We start from the raw sequence: 23,553 nt of genomic DNA on the forward strand, positions 1-23,553 counted from the left end.
ATCTCGAATTTGTTTTCCGTCGAGAAGGGGAACGAACACTTATCTCTGTGATTTTTGTTTTTTGTAATTTGCCCACACAAAGGCTGTCTGCCCCAATTAACCTAGTTAAAGTCAGATCCTGCTGTACCGATAGTTTAAATCGATCGAGTGACTTCAACCAACTTTAAAATTAAATAAAAAGATATTTCTTAGATCATACTTTGTGAAGACGACAAATAAATCGTTTTAAAAGCAGAAATAATTAAATTTGAGAGAAGAGGGGGGGTGGAGAGCGTGGGCGGAGAGTGAAGAAAGTTAGGAAGAGATGAAAGGAAACATGTATTTCTAGAGCTTTACTTGCCTCTGGTACCGTAATAGTAATAACAGCATTACTCCCAATGAGTAACCTTTTCACACAGCAAGGCCATTAACAGTCTGATGGAGAACCAATTTCTTGACAACAGCGTTAATCTGAACAATTGAAATAATAGAAACAGAAACACGATTGCCTAAAAAAACTAGTAAAGGGAAATAAGGCTAATGTTTAGGCTACCTTTCGACTGGCAAGAGTTTTGTACCATGCTTATTCATCATAACCACTGCTTGAGCTGCTATAAGAATTCTGAATAATTACACAAGATTAAAACATTAACACATAAGAGCCTTGTATATAATTTACTACTGTTTAACCTTAATTTTTAAGTTCCCCATTTGCGCTTGATACTTGAGATAAAACATGCAAACATGCATATAAAAATGTTTTATAAATAACAAGGGCTTTAAATTCTGGTTTGTTGATTAATTCTTTCGTAAAAGTTTATTTTATCCATTTAAGTTTTTTGTTGTTGTTGGGGTTTGTTTGTTTTTGTTTTTTTGGTTTTTGCAATCATTTTTGATCTTTTATAAATAATTAAATTAATTCAAAGTCCGACCAAATGAAGGGAGGCAATTGTGATTTTTCATTTCTAACGTGGAGGAAAGAAATGTCGGATCAGGTGATTTACAAAATGGCGACAGCCATAGCATCCGTGAACGCACTCTTAGCGACACCGGGTCGGCTGAGTCAGTTACTAGCTGTTATAAAAGGATTTCGGAATGGAGCTGTGTAAGATGACAACTTTTTTGAAGATTTTGTGTATCATATCATCTCGTTGCTCTTGAAATTCATTTTAAGGATATTTAGTCGAAGCGAATACCCATTCCATGACTTTCATACCGTTTTAATTCTGCCCAGGAGACATATTTCTGCATCAGTTCTCTCTCTATGGCTAGAAGAGTATTGAGTAAAGATTCAGATAGTTTGTTAGATGTTGGGTAAGGAACAGAAATGGTTCGCTGTGTTTAGGGCAAGAAGAACAAACCCGACCTTCTCCTTTCACCAATTTTAGATCCTTTAAAAAAAATATAATGAAAAATTAAATGTACCCATTTCTACCCCAAAGCTGTTAGGGAAGTTTTCCATCCACGGGCATGGTCAGGCCCTAGCAGGCATCGAATCAGCAACCTTCTGCTCAATGGTAATGCGTACCAAATAAGCTTTCCTAAGTAAGGAGAAGAAATTAATAGAAGAGCACAACACTTTCAATTTTACCCTTAGAGCATCCATAGTTTTTGTACCAGTTCAAATCCACCAGCATAACCACAACCAGCAGTTATAGCCTAATTTGGCATAACAAATTGTCTCAACCACCCTCAAATTTGAGATGTGCATACAAACATTTGTGCATATATGTTGAACAAATTATATGCATTGCAGTAAAATGCTAGGAACATGTATATGTCAAATTAGTTTATAATTTATAACATTGTTAATCATGCAATAAAAGAATTATCAACTAGAGTTTACCCTTGAGCAATATGTAATGTGTGAACTGTTTTTTTCCTCATTAAATATATTGGATTTTTTTTTTCGATCTAAAAAAGTTTGTACACACTATGTGGACTAGAAATATTGAAAAATATTACAAAAAGGTATATCATAAATACATAAAATAAATATATGCTAGTCTACTTTTTTTATTCACTACAATAAAATATGCACAAATCTAGGAAAAAAAGAACACCTATCAAAACCTATGCAATTAAAGACTTACAAACCATACGTGGTGTTTTTCATGGTCAAGAAAAATGTAAACAAATGCAGAGATGCAATATTATGACTACAATAATTGAACTGCAGTACATACTGTGTTACTGTAATAACTTTCTAGCTGTCTTTTGCTATTGTGGTGAGCTCAGGTGCAGTATCAAATTAAGTGCCATGTGTCACTAATTATCTCCTCATATGCAGTTTGTCTCTCCACTAAAATGCACATTGCAATAAAAGATGCTGTATCAATAAATATGAGTATATAAGTACTGTAAATGTTTTTTCTTCCCTATAATTTTCTTGATAACCCTTCTTCTTTATCTTTCTTTAGTGTAAAATTTTAGTATATAATACAAAGTATATGTTAATCCATTGTTTATAACATGTAGGACTTACAGTTAACAGTAGGCTGTTAGTAGTTGAGTTCTGAGGGAACTTAAAGTTATGCATGGTTTTTAACTGCTCAGAGAATTAGCAACCCAACACCTGCACAATTCAAGGGTTTACTATGTACCCTACTTAGTTGATGTAGCACACTACTCCGGAATGTTATTCTGTTGAATCTTGTTAATTAAATGCTAATGTATTTGTAATATGCAAATACAAAGTATTTGATCATACAATCAGATACAGATCATTTTACATCAAAATAGAGAAGAACAGAGACATATGAATAAGAAAAAAGTTGTTGATAACATTATCTGTAAATCCTATTTTATAAGAGTTTTATTTAGTTAGTACACGAGAAAATAGTAGCTTACTGACCTTGTCTTATTAAACTTATTAGAAGTAAAATTTACTTAATAGAAGCAATGCACCTCTGATATATTATAAACTGTAACTTTAGAACTTCACATTCACAGAAGGAAGAAACCTGTTTGTGATCAATAAAAGACACAAGCAATATTCACATTTCAAAAGAAACATGAATGCACAGACACACACAAATGTGCTGCTTACACAAATATACATAGCTTTTAATTATTTTGACGTTAAAAAAAATTATGCAGTCAGTTTAATTTTTTGTTTACAAGAATTTTATTAAGAAACTTGTAGTTACACATTAGTTCAAATCTTAACTGAAAATTTTAGAAAACTTTAATTTTAGAAAACTTTATTGGATGGTTGACGAATATGTATTAATAACCCCAAAATTAAAAACTTTAAATTAATAAATTTATCTTAATTATCTATTACCAAGCTTTCATTTGAAAACTTCAGAATCAGCACATGCTAGAGAAAAATCAGCACTTGCTAAGAAGATAGATAATAAAAGGAAAATTTGATGTAAAAGCAATTTATGTAAGCAAAAGAAGTTGAGTTACGATTTAAAAATATGTCTACAGATGTAATCTGAGGTCAGTACTTTGTATCGATAAGTAGAGTTATCTCTTGAATGTCATTTTTTGCAGTGATGAATATCTAATGTTTCTATCATGAACAATATGTAAGGTGCATATTTTAGAAAACATAACTTTATAATACATTAAATGAGAGAAAATGCCTTATTTATTACTTGTTTAATGAACATGAAACTGTCATGATAAATCAGTAACTACTTCCTTAATTGGGATCTTTTTGTAAAGATGTAAAAATTATGTGAAAATAAAAAAAAAAGGTGAAGCTGTCCCCTCACCTTTGATTGTTGGAAGCGAGGTGCAAGAGATTGATCTTTTCTGTCTGCTTTTTGTAAGGGCTGTTTTCTCTCCCTCACAGCCTTACTTTTCCCAATCCTTTTCACAGACTCACGTACCCATTCCCAACAGTTTGGTCAACTGTTGAAAGTTCAATGTACCACACTGGTATTGAATCAGAGCATATGAGTTTGGACACCAGCCCTATAAACACCTGGCTTATTCCATTTATTCTTGATGCAAAAAAATGTTGTGTATGGATGATTAATAAAATCAGGGCTTCTGCTAAGGCTAAATTCTTTGGGGTTCCAGGGACCCCTTCAGATTTTTAAGGTGTCCCTGTTCTTCGCCCAAATTTGAATGGGAACCCATTGACAAGAATTGAAGGGGTCCTCCGAACTTTTAATGCGTACTGTACGCAATTTTTTGCGTAAGCAGAAGCCCTGATAAAATAATAATTTTTTTCCTATAACTGTTTTTTGTACTATATTTTTAAATATGTAATTTCCTTCTGTATTGCATAGAAACTAAGAATTTATTTTGCTAAAAAGCTGTTTGATGTATGGTACTGGAGGCTCCCACTTAAAGCACCACTACTATGCGGATATCACTAGATTACATGAAGTGTAAATGCTACTTGTCAGAAAAAAAACACAACCACTGTTTTACAGATATGGGGTCAAGGTGCGGTTTCCACATGCTCTTGTCATGACTCTTCTGTTCAAGATGGAAGGTAAGAATGAGTGTGTATGCCATAGCTTTGATCACATACCTGTGCTGAAAAAATTAATCAAAATGAAGTGTCTTTGGTTAGGAGAGTATAGGTATATTAAGAATACATCCAAAACACAACTCCATTTAGAGTTGATTACTTTTGTATCCATCATTTTTATGGATGGATGATAATTGTTACTGGGATAATCACAATATTGATGTAACAGCTTTTGCCGAGAGCCTGTATGTTCTCCGTCTCATTGATCTTTCTTTCACTTTCATTCCACTGATAATGTCATTAATTTCATTAGTTACAAGTTTCACTCTCATTTCTGCATGACACTATAACGTCTGAACACAAGGACAAAATTCCATTTACTCAACCACCTCTTACTTGAACTGGGAACTGCCACAGCTACCATACTTTTTGTAAACATGTATACTGTTATAGACTGTAGAGCAGGGGTGGGCAAAGTTTTGCAGGGCAAAACTGTGGTGGGCCAGTTAAATACCAAAACCTCACTCCAGGTGACTACACAACAAACCTAGTGATAAAATGGAATGGACAACAAATGAGTACATCATTGTGTTCACTTACTGAATTTTTTGTGTAAAGTGGAGTTTGAATTCGCTCGTAATAAAACTTTAAAACCAGCCTTTCATTAATATCTCTGGTCTCTAATGACTACATCAGACATGTCAGCTGTGTTGTATGTTAACTTTGTACTCTGTGTTGGAATGTTATAGACTGGCAATTACTAATGCTGTAGTGCTTGATAAATTTCAATCAAAGTAACCTAGGCTGAAAAAAAAAAAAATTAAGACAACTGCACTTCACATTTTGCTAGACGGGCTGGTCTAAAGACGTTAGCAGGCCGTAGTTTGGCCACCCCTGCTGTAGAGGATACATTACTTCGATTTCGTTCTTATATAACATACCTGGCTGTAAAGATAACAAAAAATGCTATGCTTGATTTTTTTTAGGCATTTTGTGACCGTTACACATTAGCACACCATTTTATACTGTATTTGATTAGTTAAATATATTCATTCATGCTTAATTTCTTACTATAACGTTCATTACCTGTGTATTTAAACTGTGCTAAGTAGCTGAATGTGTTGTGTACCATAGAATGTTATTGTTACCCAGTGTTTTTAATGTCATTTCTTTATTATTGTTGGTCAGTGCAGAGCGTGACTTGTTTTGGGTGTAAATCTGCATATTAAAAGTGTTATTATTATTAAAGAAAACAAATGATAATGGAGGTGTTTCTGCAAAATAAATTATATTGCTGTGGACTGTTTTTTGCATATGTTTCGCTACTTCGATATATCGCGGATTCAGTTTTTTTTGAGTGAAGTAATGTATCTGTGGTCAGTACAGTTGTTATTGTACTGTATTAAGAACTCTACACTCACATTTTTACATGTATCATGTATGTCCCTACTTCGCGGAAATCGTTTATCGCGGCTGATCATAGCAGCGATAGCAGTTTCTAGATAACAGTTATGCATGCCTGCAAAGCTCAGGCTAAAATGAAGGGAAAACTATAAAGGTCAGAATGCTTTGAAGCTTTGATCGATAATGCAAGTATGAACACATACCATAGGAGTACTTTTTTAGAGAATTTATTTTTCTTTGTTTTTTTTTTTTAATTTTTTGTCAACTAGCCCACAAAGCAAGCTCCAAGACATTCTTCAGGCAACTTTCACCCACTCCAAGAACTTAGCATTGTTTGTTACCTTATACAAGAGTCTGACATCAATTTTGGCTTCACTGGAATCAAAATCCCAGCAATATCATTCGCTCCTATCAGCTTTTATAGGTGGCTACTTGATCTTTGGAACTTACAATAAGGTGAATGAGCAGGTAATGAAACATTTCACAATATTTTCTATTCACATTTATGTATATTTTAAAAATTTTCAGATATTGCCTGCAGAGAAAGTTTAATAACAATGTTTATGATGACTGTGATAATCGGTGTTAGTAACACTAGTTGTCATCATTTTCATCTGTCACAATAGTCGTTTTTCGAGCGTTCTAGCAAGGGAGACTACTACCATTACTACGAATTTCAAATAGATGTGTCGCTTCCCCTGAGATGTGTCATTGTTAGCCGATGGGGCTACTTGAGTCGTTATCGTAAAACAAATACAAAACAGAAAAAAGAAAAAATTTTTTTAAAAACTTGCTGATACATGAAACTTAATCGAAAAGCATCCATCTTTGTGAAGTCATCTCCTAGAGGGGATGCTTACTCAACCAGAATACTTTAACACCAGCCTTTTTACAAGCATTATCATTTTTTGTTTTATCGCAAACTACTGACCTGCGGAAGGTGAAGATTGTTTATTTGCGGATTATTTTGTCGATACAAAAAAGCCAAAATACTTTCTCGCGACCTTAGTTACAAAATTGCCAGCGTTATTTCCCAGTCAGACTAAAATTGAGAGTAACAAACTAACCCTTGAAAAAACAAGAAGGAAAAAGAATCCATCAAGTTTAATTCGCGCTTGGCCCCTTTAAGGCAGCCGAACAAGACTTCTCCGTTTCAAACAAGAGCTCGTCTGATTTTTGTTTTGTTTTAATCCACACTTACATTCAGCGTGCATGGCTAAAATATTTGTATCACGGCATCCAGTTCTTGTCCGTACGTGACCCACCCCTCCCTCTTCTCAACTACCCAGGTTTTAACGAGCTAAGGCTTTCCATGTCATTTGTATGCAAACATTTGTCTCGCGTTTTCTCGCGCTTGTCGTAATCTCCGAAACTGACATTAATATATTCAAGTAGAGAATGTCTGCCGAGCGGAATGCTTGTGCCTGCACAAGTAGCCCGTGCCATTGTCAAGAGTATTTTGCTTGATTGCTGTGTCCTTTCTGTATCTTTGCTCTTAAATTATTCATGAAGGTTGTTGGGATTTCGACGTGAAGGAGCCCCATTCCTCCGCCCCTCCCCTCTCCTCCCACTCCGTCGTGCAACCTGAATTCCATATGCGTTCACCACCAGCCAGCGCAGCTCCCCATCTCCCTATACCTCCTTAAACGCTGTTATTTTAATGAAATGCACCCGTCGAGTATTAATTTCTTTTCCACGCTGGAATGTTTGAAAAGTCCAAGACGCAAAGCACCATGGGTCAGACCTGTGCTCACGATCGTTTGTTCCTTGTGGTCGAAAGTGGAGAAATAGGAGGAGACGCAGATTAGCTAGCTGAGTTGTGCACAAGGCTGCAACCGTTGTGCGATTCCTATCGGCCCCCGGACTTTGGCGAAGTGAAAGCGCAGTAGGTGTTTTCATCGCTGGCTCCAGTCGCCTGGCATCAGTCGCGTAAGCCAGGTGTTGCAGAGCAGCGCTCACGTCCCTGGTTTAAATTGCTTTTTCAGTGTTCGTCTGCGCGGACCCTGCGCACATAAATCTGTAACCGACTCCTGTGCCCGCCGTCTGCCGCGGAGCGTTGTGTCTCGGCCAGGCCCGTTGGGCCGCGCAGTCGGAGATGCCAAGATTTTTTTTTTTATCCCCCCCTCTCCGTGCGTTTCGTTCGTCTTCTATAATTTTTCCTTTTAATCTCGTCCATTTTTCTCCGTCTGACAGTCTCTGTGTCTGTCTGTCCATCTGTCTATCTCAGTCTTCGCCCCGTCCGTTTTCTTATTTTCGGTGTGGCTGTAAGTGGTGTGAGTAGGAGAGAGTGAGAAAGTGTGTGTTCCTTGCTAGAGTTAGTGCTGGTAGTGCTCTATGGGAGTGCGAATAAAACAGACAGGCAGAGCTTTTTTTTAAAAATTATTGTGAGTGGATAGAGTGATCTAGAGAAGAGGTGAAGAGACGCGATTTAGCATGAACTAAGTCGAACTCACGAAACGAAAGACAAGATGGACGATTTGTGGAAGGGTTGCATAGATGGATGAATGGAGGGAAGGCAAAAGCATTAACTGCACGCACAAGATGATTTTTAATTTTCGGTTTGAGTAGTAAGGTGGCGTCTTATGAACGCGCGAACAGGTGCCAGACGAAAATCTTTTTGCGTACTGATAGAAAGTGTGATGATTGCAAGCCCAGCACCATGGATAAGGATATCATTATTATCATGAAGCGCTGAAAATCTCAATCTGTTCATTAGCTTGCTAACCGCTAACCTATACGTAGCGAACTCCTTTCTAAATATCTTCACCATCTTACTACCCGTGCCGTGCTAATTGTATGAAAGTCTGCAGTTCTCGTGCTCAAGTAGCAGTTTTTCAGAACCACGAGAAATGCAGACTGTCAGCGTCCGAATAATCCGAACTGTCGCTCATTCTCTCTCTCTGGTGTTGACTGCTGGCAATGTTGTGAATGGTGTACAAACATGACGTAGTACACGGTTTCGGCGCTCGTTGATCGCAGGTGCGAATCGTAGCAGATAATTAGCAAATGGGTTTTGGAGGCTGAAATTTACAAGTTAGGTTTATATCACCTACATCTACTGATATTTGAAGAAAAGAAACCCACCCACCACCATCCCTCCCCCGCAAACCGTTCAGGTTGGTCTTTAATATTATGTTAAGAATCCGCCTCAAAATGTACTTACCATCTTACTAATTGTCTGTAGAGAATTGCTTTCAAAATCTCACCAAATAACCGTGCATTAATATTCGTATGTCGAGAATTCGTTTGCAAAATCTAATGTTGTCGGACTCTTCAACCGTACGTGAGTTAGCAAGCAGGTGTCAGGTCAGTCTGTACGCTGATCATGAGCAGTGCTGGCAGAGCGTTCTCGCGTCTGTTGGTGACGTGTCGACCTTTACACCTTGGCCGTCAGGCAGCCAACGCATAGAGATGTGCATAGGAGCACTGGTCTTTTCACTCAGCCATCGCGCTCACTATAAAGGGAATTCTTGGAACCATGCAATGAGCAAATGAAACAGCAGTCACCACTTGGTCGCTTACAGACACCTCAACGTGAAATTAGATTTTGCACAGTTTGAACACCGCGCCGTGGTGATATTGTTTTCTTTTATTAAAAAAAAACCTACTGCATGTGTTCAGTCTTCGTAGTTAGAATGCTGTACTAAGCAACGTGGTCACAGTTTAAAGTGGGTAAAGTTGCGTCATTGGTCGTGCCACTGTTGGTGTGAAAGCGGTGAGAGGTGGGGGCTCAGAACATCAGTCTTTGGTCCTGCTGATTTTCCAAAATGGCGTCTTTTCCTCTTTCTCTCTTAGCTGTTACTTTGTCCTCAAGTGACTATTGTAGCTAAAAATAAGTTGTTACTTTGTCCTTAAGTGACTATTGTACCTGCAGAATAGCTGTTACTTTGTCCTCAAGTGACTATTATTAAGATCAACCTTTTGTGTGTGTAAAGAATTAGGAAATTCTCCTTTGAGAACTGAACTGAATCCATCAAACATTTGAAAACTCAGATGGCTTTAGCATTAGAATGAAAGATTGTCTGCTTTAGTAATTTATAATGAATTTTGTTGCTTATATATTATATAACACGAGTAACCTAAGTTTTTTTTTTTGTTTTTTTAATGAAGCCAGTAATATTATGTCCTGTATCTTTGATCAACATGTACTTATAAAACTGTCTTCTGCCTCAAATTAACCTGCACCTTAACAGTGTCTGTGTGTCTTTTACCTCAGATCAATCTGTACCTGCTGTCACGCATCATCTACGCCCTCATACGACTGGCGGTAAAGCGAGGCTATATCTCGCAACCCCGGGGCCCGGTGTTTCCGTGGTTTGCAGCCGGGGTGTGGGGCGTGGTCTTGTGGCTGTTCGAGCACGAGGCGGACACGCTACAGCCGTCACTCAAGTCCTCCATGACCTACCTCTACCACGACAGCAACTTCTGGAGCTCACTACGAAACTTCTTGATACACAACAAATAGCTTAGACACGGTGTGTAGATAACAGATAATGTAGACGGGGTGGAATGTACAATAAATAGCGCAGACATGGCGGATACACTGACAATAGAGTCGATATGATTGGTACGCAGCAAATAGTGGGGGCATGGTTGTATGTGGCTAGAATGTTCTAAGAACAGTGTAGTGCTTAACAAAGTCAAGGGAGATCATTCTGCAGCAGCTTTCTTCTTTCTAATTCGTGGTTACGTGTTTAGTGGCAAACAACTTAAAAGGCTGTTTGTATATGTATGTGTTGGAATCCTAAAAATTAAGTGCTTTAGTGCGCGTTAAATATATCTCCACACCACGTCTTGCCGAACAAAAGCTATCCATATATATTTATATGTAGAGAGAAGTGGGGTTAGGGTATGTCCCCTACGAGAGACCCGGTATGTTCCGGTTCCGAAACATCTTGGTAGTATCGACAGTGACGAGAAGATAGCGTGCATGCTTGTGTGGATGTGTGAGCGGTACAGAAGACACCTGTACATTGTTACCTCCGAGGTTACTTTCAGTGCCTAGCAACACACCCGGCAAATACCCCAGCATGAATCACATGCTGGTGTATTTGGCATCATTTTCTTTTTTCTTTTTGTATTAAAAGCCAGTCTTTGTTATATCTGTTCAGTACGATGCCACAAAACTCCGGTGTCCTCATATATATATATTTTATTATATAGTGTCCATTAGTAAACTGCGGGTAAAATATTCTTCTATAACATTATTAAACCTTTCGTTTTTTAATGACTGTATTAGCATTATTTCAATGTGGCTATAAATAGATGCTCTGATTTAAGAGGGATTTATGCTTACCGATGTCAACTGAGGAGGGATGGGTGGGTGGGGTGAGGTGCCCAAGCTAGGCGGTTCGAGTCCCGCGTGACGCAGTTGTCTTCCCCCCCCCCCCTCCCAGTTGACTAAACTTTTAAATCATCAGCAGGTTGTGAATGAAAAAAAGTGCGATCTATAGCAACTCACTCCCCGACAATCAAAAAAGCTATGAGGCTTTACAGCAGGACTTTGTGGTAAGTCTTGAATAGACACGGAAATTAATATCAGCTAGTATTTCACAATTTTGAATTATTTATTATTTTTTAATCATTTCTAATTTTTTATTTATGTAGTGGCTACAAGCCTGGGAGGCACTGGCCGTAAGTAGTAAACAAACAGTGCAAGGATTTATCACGATTCTTGTATCAGATGGTCCTTGAAAAAAGTACATGGGTTGTGAGCGTGTTACAAGGATATCCTGGGACAAACTGAAGTACATTCCTGTTGGCGGTACGCCTCCATGAGAAATATCTGATTCAGTGACTAGTACATACAAGAATCTCGGTTATCTTGCAGGATGGATTTGGGGGAAGTGAAAACAAGGGTTCGTAGAGTTACACGGATCTCGATGCCACGTCTGCCTGGAGGCACAAGAGCTGTATTTGTCAGCCAAGCAAGTGAAAATGACAATAAATATTTACAACATGAAGTCATTTGTATAACTGAGTGTCAGCACGTACATTGTCAAACTATTTATTTCATTCATTCTTAAATGTTGTTTTTTGATAATTCTAGAAGAGAATGTATTGCGTACAAAGTGAGAAAAATAATTGAAGAAAAGTGATGAAATAAATGAGTTAAAACATCTTTGTTTCTTGACAATTTATACGTCTTGATGTTGGCGACAAATACGTCTTCGCATACATGACTATATACGTTGGTGTGCAGAAGTGACTCCTGTAAAGACTGACAAATACTTGTGCTTTCTGTTGTAATCATTACTTCATTTAGTAAATAACCTTAATCACTGAGAAGAGCCAGGAGACGACCTGGCCGGTGTTTGTGAGTCTGGTGAGCGTGAGAGATGGCGAGGGTATGTTCAAGAAGATAGGCTTGGCCGTAATAGAGGACACGGAGGTGGGAAACAAATGTTGGCAAAACTATGAAGTGGAGGGGATCACGGGGGAGGGGAGGGAGGATGAATGAGGGAGTGCGTGGCGGATGCTGTGAACGAAAAGCGAGGTTTTCACACAAAACAGCACCGTGAAGCCTGACCGGGACTAAGCCGCATGTCTTCCTGCAACCTCCAGCTTATTAACTTAGCTATATACAGGCCCTTGCACCTGTTCACCTGCTTCCCATAAACTTTTCAAATGGTCTCGGCTAAAATACTTTTTTTTTCCCCTGGCACTGTGGAGTTTAGGGTCTGCCAAGCCAGTCGACATAATCCCCGAACCGAGCAGGGGAAAGCTTGACAGTTTAAGTAGCGCTGGTTTGGACTTGGGAAAAAGGGGTGGTGGGAACGGTGGTAGATTTTTAGCGCATGTAACCACTCCTCCCACATCCCACCCCACCTCCGGCTACCTGCTAAGGTGATAACCGCTTGTCACTTGATAACGTAGCCTCGACACGATCGGTAACTCCTTCACCTCAAGCCGATAAAGAGCAGATAATCGGTCACGCCACACTGTGTTAATTGGATGGCGCGCCTTCATAAGTCGGATCGGGCGGCTGCTGGCGGTACCGCTCGCGCTCTGACACGCCCCTTTAAGAACTCGAGCACTTCCCAACCCGACTGCGAACTTTTTTTCTTCTTTCTGGTTTTTTTTTTTTTTGATCAGTGGAGAGAACTGCAGTTGGGAGTGAGTCATTTCTGATAGCGCGCAAGCTCGTACGTGTGGCATCGGCGGATGTTGCAGGCTGCACTGGTCTGCTGATGCAGGGTCTCCCCTGTAAGAAGGTGGCCAGACGCTTGTCTTGCCGATGGGTGCTGGCCAGACTCGGTCTTGCCAGTGGGATGCCGGTCTTACTAGACTGCACCATGCGTACCCGAGGTGCGGCTCGGCAGCTTGTCTGGGTCGACGACCCGAGTGGACGTGACCTCGAGATCCTAGAAGTTTCCAGTGCGATTACCTGTAAACAGGTGTCTGATTCCTGGAGCTTTCACCCAGACGAAATCTTCATGTTTAATATGTTTTTCTTTTTTTGTGTGCAGACAGGTAACGACCTAAATCTTCATGTTTAAAATGTTGGGTTTTTTTTTTTTTTGCAGACAGGTGACGACCTTACTGCCCTCCCAGCCCCAGAACAAAGAGTCTAGAGTCACGTCTGGATTAAGGGTTACAACGATGTAGTACACAGGAACTGCGATGTTCTCAATCATTAAATCCGTGCTGAAATAAAATAATGCTTAAAACATAATGTATATTGCCGTACATACAGTGTAATGTCATTCAGGCACACACCTACACAACTGTGTTAAAACATTTTGAGCGAATCCCATGTAGGCAATGTGCTACGGATCTCATCAAAAGAAGACAGCTTCCACTTGCTGATAGACATGCACCTTTGAAGAAAAATTAAGTGTTAAGAAAACTGAATTCTTTCTGACAGATGTCAGATATGGCATCTCCTGTTCTGTCCAATAAATTAGATAAAACTGATGTGAAAACACCGGCTTGATTGCAGGCTCAGAAGAAGAGAGCAAGCTTCTTGAATAAAAAGCCAGAGACGTGTTATTCAACAAGATGGAAAAAAAAAGAAGGCTGGCAATATATCAATGGATGTCGGGGACAACTCTGTAGCTCTAAAATGACCTGAATGCTAATAATCTGTTGACTAATGAATGGAGAAAGCTTCGCTGCTTTTGCATCTGTGGATCTCTTCGTGTGTGTTTGTCTGAGATAACAGTATTTCCACCTTCCTCATCTACTGCTCCGTGAGCGTGCTTACCTATGTCAGCTGCTGTAACAATTACATTCCATCAAGCCAGTCTTAAAAGTTTAGCAAACTTAGCCCTTCCGACATTTTTTTTCTTTATAATTACTAGAATAAAATTTAACAGAGTATACAAGATAGCACGACTCTAGTCGGTAGCATTTCATTCCGTATAGAAAATTAGGAAAGTCTAATATAATGGGAAAATAGCGATGTTGGCTGAGACATGAGACGAAGTCAGGGGCCAGACACCACTATACCAGGCTAGCCAGGTGTACATTGTCGAAGGACAATATGGAACCGCACATTCTGGCACCTGGCGAATGCCAGTCACTGCCACATACATACAGCTCGCCACCTCTGAGATACCTCTACACTTGGCCATCAAGCCCTTCTTCTTTTTCTCAGCAAGGCAAACTGACTTCTTTATTTTTTTCCCCGTTTGTTCTTTTCTCATCGTTTTGTCTTTGGAGATCCAAAGCGTTCCGTCGGCATACTGCTGCAGTAACATTCCGGCCTGAACTCGAGACATTTTGCAAACATCGAACAAAGATATTTGGTCGTCCAAGTAAACAAGAGTTCTTTCGTAGACTGTCGTCACCCACCTTATCGTTCCTGCCGCTGTTGCCTCTTCGGAAAGCACGGCTCACCTGACAATGTCTGTGAAGCTGATCACGTGAGGGCGCGGTTCTCGCGAGCTTGAGCGATACACGTCACACTCATCATGGCCGTGCTGCCCCGCCAGGTCATTGCCTCCCCCTTGTAGAGAGCTGACTATGGAAGAGATAATTGGCCTCATTAGTCTGTTATTGTTTCTCCTTTGTCTTCGGCGTTCTTTCTTTCTCGTAGGTAAAAGTTAAGTGTGTGTTGTTTGTACGTACGTGTGTGTGTGTGTCGTGGCGATGTATAAAAGTTACATGTGAAGACGTGAGTCTATGTTTTTTGTGTGAAATAATATACGCTTAGAAGAAGAAATATTCACAATAATCATCCATTTTTCATTTACTCATTGACATTACAGGTGGATGGCGGGAGCGCGAGCTCCGTCTTCCACCAGAACGTGAAAATAAGCACGAAAATAAATAGCCGCGAAAGGAAGACTATTAAGTAGCCATCAAGAGGATATTGTGGTGAGTATGAAGAAAGCGTTGGGGAGATCTCAAAACGTCTCATTCAGAAGAGGACAAGAAAGGTCGATTGATAAATGTCGATGTTAAAACATGGAGAGAAAGAGAGATTGATGGACTATGTACAGAGCTCGTTCAAGCGATCCAACCAAAAAAAAAAAAAAAAGTTGTGAACAAGGCATAAAAGTATGAATGATTGAATAGAGTGGTGGGTGAATGAGTGGCTAAACCCTATAAATCGTAACGCAGCTTTTGATCCACAGCAAATAAATCAGAGTAACACAGTTTTGTACTCGCAAAAGTGTCTCAGAAACTGGGGTAACATGAGACAAAATAAAAGTACCACGGGGCACACAATTTTTGCCGTGATATTACAAGAATCAATTTTGTTGAAAGCGGTTGTTGCGAAATATGTATTTGTGAAGTCTGGAAAGTTCTCTCACTCTTCCCCCCCTCCCTTTTATTTCTCACATGATGTTTAATGGAAAGGAACTGTTTACAGATACTCTAAATGACTTTATCATTTAGCATTTACATCCCTTCTTACATTATGCTACATTATGATGAGGAGGATCTCCCAAGTCTTTTTCTCCACCTCAGCCACAAATAAATATACCCCCTCCCACCTCCTCCAAGCGAACACTCGCGAGAGTAGGTGCATAGATAGATACATAGAGACGGTAAGAGACAGAGGGCACTAAATCTGACTCCGTCGATTAAGAATCGGCCCAAAGTCAAGAGAATCTGTGCAAAAGTCGAGAAGCAGTAAATGTCACATTATTTCCTTCTTCACTCGGCAAGGAGGCTAACCAGCCCACCGCAGATTCCCACACAGACTGATGGTCTCTGGCCCACGTGACACATCTGGCCCACGTTGTAAAGATCTATCAACAGATAAAAGTACTTGTAACACTTATGTGACAGTAAAATCATAGGTCTTGAGCTGTTTCTTACCAAACTATGCACGCGTGTGGTTTCTACCGAGTGTGAACAGAGTACAGTATTTGCAGCTTCCTGCATTCATTTACACGAACTGATGATAAACGCTTGAAGTTTAAACCCAACAACTGGGACATGAATCTATGAGCTTTTGGTTCTTCCCATCCTTGGTTACTTTTAGCTCAGTGATAGACTTCAGGGGCGAGCTATCAGCGACCTCACAGACCTGAGAAGGAAGAGCCTAATATATCAGTCACAGTTACTGAGAGGCGGGGTTCGCCAACGAGTGGAGGAGGGGTGCCTAGCAGCAGGCTTTAGATTGCACTTGTCATGATGTATGTATGGACTGTGCAAATAGCATCTAGGACAATGAGCTCCCAGACACCGCGCTCAGGGTACCTCGGGCTGTTTAATCACTTTCACAGTTAACTTGGGCAGGCGTGACTACTGTTCACTGCTGAGATAGCACATTTCTACAGTCCTCGCTTACTTTCGCATATAATTTCCTGGTGTGCTTCCTGACGGGTGCCGCGTTGGTGATTATTGGTAAATAAAATAAAATGTCGTCCTCTTTCCTGTCCTTTCTATTCACTCTCATCTTAAACGGTCTACTAATTTTTTTTTTTTTTTTTTTTTTTGTGGGCATGAAGGTTTCTGTGTCATTCTGTACATGTGTGTGAGAGAGAAGGTGTGCGTGTGTTATTTATTACTTTTTCCTGTTTGCAGTTTGATGCCTCTTTCCTTGACATAAAAATCTTGAATGAAAAGAACAAAACAGCACGAATGGTAGAAATTAAAAAACAGAGCCGAGAACAGAAATGACGCAGATTCACTCACAGAGAGAAAGTGAGGAGCAAGGGGAGAGCAGTCCGTTGGAACAGCAAGGGAAGTAAGCGGACCAGACAGGTCTGGGGAGGAGAAGGGAGCGTTCAATGGAAATGTGCGTCTGATTTAACGATCGCGCCCCCAGCTCGTGCGTCACTGGCTTATGCTCATTGCCAAATATTTCAACTACCAAAGGGTTGGAAAACCGTAATGAGGGCATTCGCCAAGTACGTGGAATTCTGCGGAAACCTGCTACCATTCATTTCAGCCGGTAGACTTGAAGCACGCAGTACTCAGAATGTGTGTGTGGCGTGGGTCTGGGTATGTACTCGAGCCTGTGCGTCGCATCGAACAAGAGAAAACATCAGGCTAGCAGGAGCGAGCGGGTAAAGAGTGACTGAAGGCAAAAATGCTATGAGAAAGTTGCACTATATCTATATCTTGATGAAGTCTACACACTGCGAGACCTCCTAGCGATGAAAAAAAGAACAACAATAACAACACGTGAACCCACGTCCGTCCGGCTATTTTTTTTTTTTTTCTGTCTGCCTGCCCTTGTGTCTCTCCATCTGTCGAAACAGTTTGCACATACTTTGAAAGTCTTAATGAAAATGGTTAAATATACATTGTCGAGCCCTTAAGATTAGGGTTATAGAAAAACGAAGGGAGGTTGAGCTGTAGTTTGTGTCAAGGGGGAGGGCAACTACTCTGTCTAGGGATGGCAGGGGGTGCTCCGTGTGCTGAAGGGAGCAGAAGGACGAGGTGGAATTTGCGAGTGGGCTGTGACTGGGGGAGTGGGGTGCGAACAGCTTCCCACCGCTAGTTAACGAGCGTCTGGGACAGTGGAGTACCTGTTCAGCATGTGCCACACGCACTGGAGGCTGGACTAAAGAGGGAAATAGTTCCCCTTGGCCGCTTTGACAGACACCTGTCAAGCCAGGGCTTGGCAGCCATTTCCCAGGCCAAGCGTACAAGAGTGCTGTCACTCTGAGTGGCAAATCCCCGCGGTTAATCTCTCAGTCCTGGCTGGATCAACACTTACTATGGTGTCAACCGGACAACAGAACAATATATGCACCGCGCTCGGGAGGGGGACACAACGCGAAGCGGAGAGACAGATTCGGAGTTGTCTTTCCCGTGAGCCTAATGGTGTAAGTGGTTTTGGCGTCGTGAGGGTTAATAATGACGCTCAGCCAGACACCTCGTTTGGCAAATCTGTCAATGAGGAGGGGCATGGTGACTTTCGCCGTTTCACCAAATGTAGTCTGAAAACTGTCCCATCCGCGATGTGCTTAAAGTAATGACGTGTGGATAAGTTATAGTATTCTATGTTTAAATGTTAAAGAGGGGCGTTAAAGTGGAAAGACAAACAAAAAAAGAAAAAAAAAGAAGCTTATCTGTCTACCGATCGATCGATCGATCTGCAAAGTCTGCTTGCTTATTTGTTATCGGGTAAGATTAAAGATTAGCACAGTCAATAGACTATTAAAGACAATGAAAAAATGGAAGCCGAAAAAGACGAATAAAAGATGATGATGATGACGACGACGACGACGACGACTGAGGACACAAAGAATACTATTGGAAACACACTTCTTCATTTATTAGGATTCCGGATTGCCAGTCAGCCTAGTGCCTATCTCGGACGGACAGCCATCTGCTACAAGACGTGAAGCCCCGAGGCACTGAGCGTAGACGAAGGAGACATGGAAGCTGTACAGCTGCCTGGAAGACCCACAGGCACGGCAGCATTCGTCGAAAAGATTAATTAGAAGATGTGCAATCCTTTTCTGCTTGAAGTCAGGACGCAACAGAAAGTGTGAATGGGCAACGCACTTGACAGTTTGTCACGTGACGTGTAGAGCAGTGCATCGCCTCTCCCTCTTTCCCTACCCTCACGGCCAGCTCTTAGCACCGAGTGCTTCTCTTGTTTGAAGGCACTGCTCTACAAGCCATCTTGCTAACAATCATTGTCTCGTGTTTTCACGTAACCAATTCTCGCTGCTTGTCTTTTGATCCCGTGAGCCACCACGGACACTAAACTAAGCAACTTGGACTCACACTGTCATTCAAACTGTAGACTTGTTCAGTCCAAGCCAAACACATGAAATACACTTGAAAAATAATGTTATTGCTATCTTTTCTTTCACATCCTATACAGAAGTTTTGCTTTTAAAGCAATTTCAAATGATGGCACTAATCAGAAGAAATGAAGACAAAATAGGGTTTAGGAATACTTCCTTTATCAGACTATATTAAGCACAATTTAAGAGTCCACAGACCTTGTCTAGTTAGAGATTCAGGGCATTTCTCGTGATATACCTTCCCGGCATAGAGTAGCATTCAAACACGGTGGAGAGGCGAGGTAATTATTTTCTGAAATTTTTTTTCGGATGTTTTTAAAATATAACTTTTATTATGTCCCTCTAAATATCTGGTACAGATCGAGATCTCAGTAGCCAAAAGGTGCAAATGAACAATGAGTGGTTCACCGTATCTAGAAATGTACCGTATGTAAAATCCATCCCTTTCCTTCCGCCGAGGTTTTACCTTTTCTGAAAGTTAAAAGACAAGGTCACTGCAAAGGTATGTACCGTGTGGATGTCTGCTCGAAGTGCATCTGCTACAAATCATAATTTTCCCGCAAAATCGCTTTTGGAAAAGGGTTAGGCCAAACACCTTGATAATGAAAGCTGTTTTCGCAATATCTGACACGATATCTGTGAACTTCAGTCTTTAGTCATCAGTGGGTGACTTCTGGTGTTAACCTATTCCTTGTGTGAGGTCAGTGCACTTGTGATGTAAATAACACCCAACACTTTCATACATTCCATCCTTGCTTTTTTCCCTGTTCCTCCCTCTTTCTTATGCGCCAAGATGTCATGTACAATATTAAGGGTTCCTTGATGATGCGCGTGTGAATACGCGCAATTCTTACCTCAGGATCTTCACCAAAAATTATTGTTGGCAAAATAAACATCACTGTCGCATCGCATTTCTCTCTCTCTTTCTTCACCTCTTTCTTCATCCCTCCCTCCATCCTTCTCTCTCAACCTCTTCCAACTGTCTCAGAACTTCCGAAGCCAGAACTTAAACCTGTAACCCACTTGCTAGCGGACCTCGTGCTTTGGATTTTGTTTGTTTTGTATTTTTTGATATCATGCAGCTGTACCTAATTTCTAGACGTGGGCTTGCTCGTCGATGGAACTCTGCGCTCCATTCCCCTCTCCCTCCCCCCATCCCTAACTCCCCCTATGGCTTTTTAGTGCTGTTAACTCAAGAGTGGTAGCCCGGATGTAGAAATCCACATAAAGCTCCTGCAGATTCTGGCAAGTACACAAAACAGGGCGCGCGATTCTCACATGACGAAAAAAGTGTTTGCACATAGGTGAGATAAGGGCAGAATAGAACCTAATGCGTTTTTGATAGACCAAGAAAAATGTAGGCAGGTGAGGGAGAGATAAGTCTGTATGTAAGCCGCTCTGTTTTGACCCAGGAAGACACAAAGTTTACGAGGAAGGAATAAAAGGTCAGATAGACGACATAATTGCTGCTTGTTACACTCTGTAAGTCTTACCTTACGTCACTAGATGAACAGAATATCAGGCTAGTCCTTCTTGTTTTATGAGCTTTGATCTGTTTACTGTAAACATCGTCCACGATGACGTCTGACCTATCTTGACCTATGCGCAAACATGCATTCACGTAGGTGTGTACTCTCACACACAAACATACTCAGCACTCCTTACGTGTAGGTATGTGTCTATGTGTATGTCTATGTACATATAACTGTGTGAGAGACAGAGATAAACAAGAAAGTGGGATAGATACATTACATAAACAGACGCACAAACACATATGCTAGTATTTATGAATACACATATAAAAGGTAGAAGAGTATTTATGTCACGCACAGAGCGAGGAGACGAAGCACATGCTTGAGATATTTGGTACGCTGGTCGGCGCTCTTTGATGTCTATCCAAATACATGCATGGATGCCTTATTATTTTTTTTTTCTAATTTTTTTTTTTTTTGGTCGAGCCTATCAACGCACTAATTGGTCTGGCTGCTAGAGCCTGATGCAGCCAACGGCGGCTTGTTTTGTCTTCAAGAACCGCGCGTGCTGATTACGCGGACAGGTCACAGGGTAGGGGAAGGAGATACGCTGAGGGGTGGACACATTCTTTTGCGACACGATAAAGCATCGTGATTCATTGTACATTTTATTTCCCTCTCATCGCCACCAACTTCCTATCCCCCCCGTAATTACGCATAAACAAAAAGTCTATCGGGAAATAAAAAGCACACGGTGTCAACATAAAACACTCTTCCCACGTGCGTTGGCGCTACCACTCGTCCTCGCGCGCCAGTATCGCGCGGGGGGAAACATTTCCCATTTCTCAGCGTGGTTATTGACGACAGCTCCGCCCTGACTCCAGTTTCATGATCCCGAGATTTCATTTCGCTTCTGTTTATCACTTTGTTGACAGAAAGCAGATGCGACCGATTACAGCAGCGTCTCCACTTCACGAGCGTTGAAATTAACAAAACTAGTGGGGAGAAAACTCTCGACTAATTTCAGAAATTATGTTTTCTTTACAATATTCCAGCTTCTTCCTGCAATTCGCCTGACTGTTGTGCGAAGGCAACGGAAGGAAGTTTCCGCACAATTCAGATGCTTGAGGGAAGGAGGGAGAGGGGAGAGAGAGAGAATGAGAGACAAATTATCAAAATACTTTTGCAGCCTGCAGCATCAGTCCTCGTTTTCCCCTTTAGAGGAGAAGGAAAAAAAAAGTAGATATGCCGGGCTCAAAGGAAACTTGGTTCCATTGGCCATTTGAACACACTATGATTACATTTAGTTAGCGAAGTCATATTTCTTTATTAACCTAACCAAAGACTTTGCGTTCTTGTACGTTCAACATTAGCAGAGAAGTAGACATAAACCCTGCTTAATAAAATGAAATATATAAATTTACTTGAACTCTGTGACAGATATTTGATATCAATGCACTTATCCATGACTTCTCTTAGAGACGTATATAGCAGTAAACAATATCTAGAACCCCTGGCGTAAAGTAAATATTAAAGAGCGAAATCAAATTTTGTTTATACATTGAGAAATACGCATACATAAATATTATGCTTCCCTGTACACTTGTTCAAATTTAGTACAATTCTTAATTAACGACACATAAACTTCACACACAAATATAATGCAATTTTTATATATATATAATTTATACCACGAAAGGTTTCAAAACATATTCTGCCATCGTTCAGTATTCCGCATCATAACTACAGCATAATAGAGAACAACGATTCATATCTTCTTGCACCAGGTGCTGAACAGTTGACCATTGTAGGCTAGACCGCTATTTGCATAACACCAGTCACCGGTTAGCCTGACCTTTGCACCACAACAATCAACGGCCAGAGTGACCTTTGCATTAGGGAGTTGGGTACTGGGCAGCAGGGAGAACACACAAGTGACAGTGAGGCATCGTGCATCTTTGGAGACAGAGAACGTCTACCACTTCCTTTTCTTGATTTATTTTTATATTTTGCCGTCAGTTTCCAGAAATTTTGTGCGGGCTCTTGGGCTCCCCCTTACGGCGAGTAAACACATGCTGCGGCTGCGTGTCAGCGTAGGTGGGGCGAAGTAAAGAGAGGTTAGCAAGGAGGGCACCGGAAACAGCGAACAGGAGCAGAAATGAGACATCGCGGGGCTCTGGGATAAAACAGACATAGCATGAGAGCTGTTGAACACCATTTATAAGTCCCCCCAAAACACCCTCCTTCCTGCAGCTTGGATGATTGGGAGGGAAGTCAAGAGCATATGCACAACATAAATATTTGTACCAGATTTTGACTTTTTGAAACTTATTCTTGGCTTGAGTCCAGTGGAGTGCAATATTAGAGTGTCCCAAATTAAACTCTTGTTTTTTTGTCCTTGTAAACTGAGGTACAGGTACAAAACCATGGGGTAAATTATGGATTGTTTTTCTTGGATGTCTTAAGGGGTTTCCTCCCTCCATTCCCCCCGTGAAAACAGCCATAGTCTTCGCGGAACAGTGGAACTTGTGTGTTCGTACGCACGCGCGAAGGCACCCACGCACAGACGGCAAACAGTTTATAATTTTTTTGGACTTCTTTGGCAAATGCTCATACATTTTGTGTACGCCAGTAGACCATTGAAGTATTTTAAAATGTAGCTCACCAGTGTTATAAAAGCTTTCAGGTAAAGTCATTCTGTGGGTTAAAAACATTCATATAAACCAACTTTCAAGATCTTTGACAGTCGCTCACTGACACATTCAGAATTCACACATACAAAACAATGGCGCTTCACACAACTGTGCAATAAACTGAACAGCGTCACGTGATTTGTTAAGATCTGCAGATATTGGTTAAACCTCAGTCTAACACACCTTTGAAGGAAGCCTTCCGCACACGGCGTGATAACTCCAGATTAATTATTTCATACAGAAATGTGTCAGCGGATAAGCAATCCGATTAATCTCGATACATGCGGGGTATAGGTAGGCTATGTCTCACACACCTATGTACTGCAGCTGCGGAAAAGAGCCTGATATTGACACGATTAGAGTAAGTCGCAATGGCGAAACCAAGTCACATTCTCTTGAAAGCA

General features: G+C 40.8%; 1 protein-coding gene across 1 annotated transcript; it reads left to right on the forward strand.

Moving 5' to 3' along the window:
- The first annotated feature begins 971 nt into the window (after positions 1-971).
- Positions 972-11,939, forward strand: LOC112560464 (peroxisomal membrane protein 4-like). Its single transcript, XM_025232335.1, has 4 exons — positions 972-1,084; positions 4,374-4,449; positions 6,101-6,286; positions 10,035-11,939. The coding sequence occupies exons 1-4, from the start codon at positions 987-989 to the stop codon at positions 10,281-10,283; spliced, it is 609 nt and encodes a 202-aa protein (XP_025088120.1). The 5' UTR covers positions 972-986; the 3' UTR covers positions 10,284-11,939.
- The last annotated feature ends 11,614 nt before the right edge of the window (positions 11,940-23,553 follow it).

This window comes from Pomacea canaliculata, linkage group LG3, assembly GCF_003073045.1.
Source record: "Pomacea canaliculata isolate SZHN2017 linkage group LG3, ASM307304v1, whole genome shotgun sequence".
Classification (NCBI taxonomy): domain Eukaryota; kingdom Metazoa; phylum Mollusca; class Gastropoda; order Architaenioglossa; family Ampullariidae; genus Pomacea; species Pomacea canaliculata.

Excerpts from the sequence above, each read along its gene's own strand:
- LOC112560464 (XM_025232335.1), top strand. The coding sequence starts at position 987 with ATGGCGACAGCCATAGCATCCGTGAACGCACTCTTAGCGACACCGGGT. Across the intron at positions 1,085-4,373 it reads GGATTTCGGAATGGAGCTGT|ATATGGGGTCAAGGTGCGGT; the intron begins GTAAGATGACAA and ends ACTGTTTTACAG. Across the intron at positions 6,287-10,034 it reads ACAATAAGGTGAATGAGCAG|ATCAATCTGTACCTGCTGTC; the intron begins GTAATGAAACAT and ends CTTTTACCTCAG.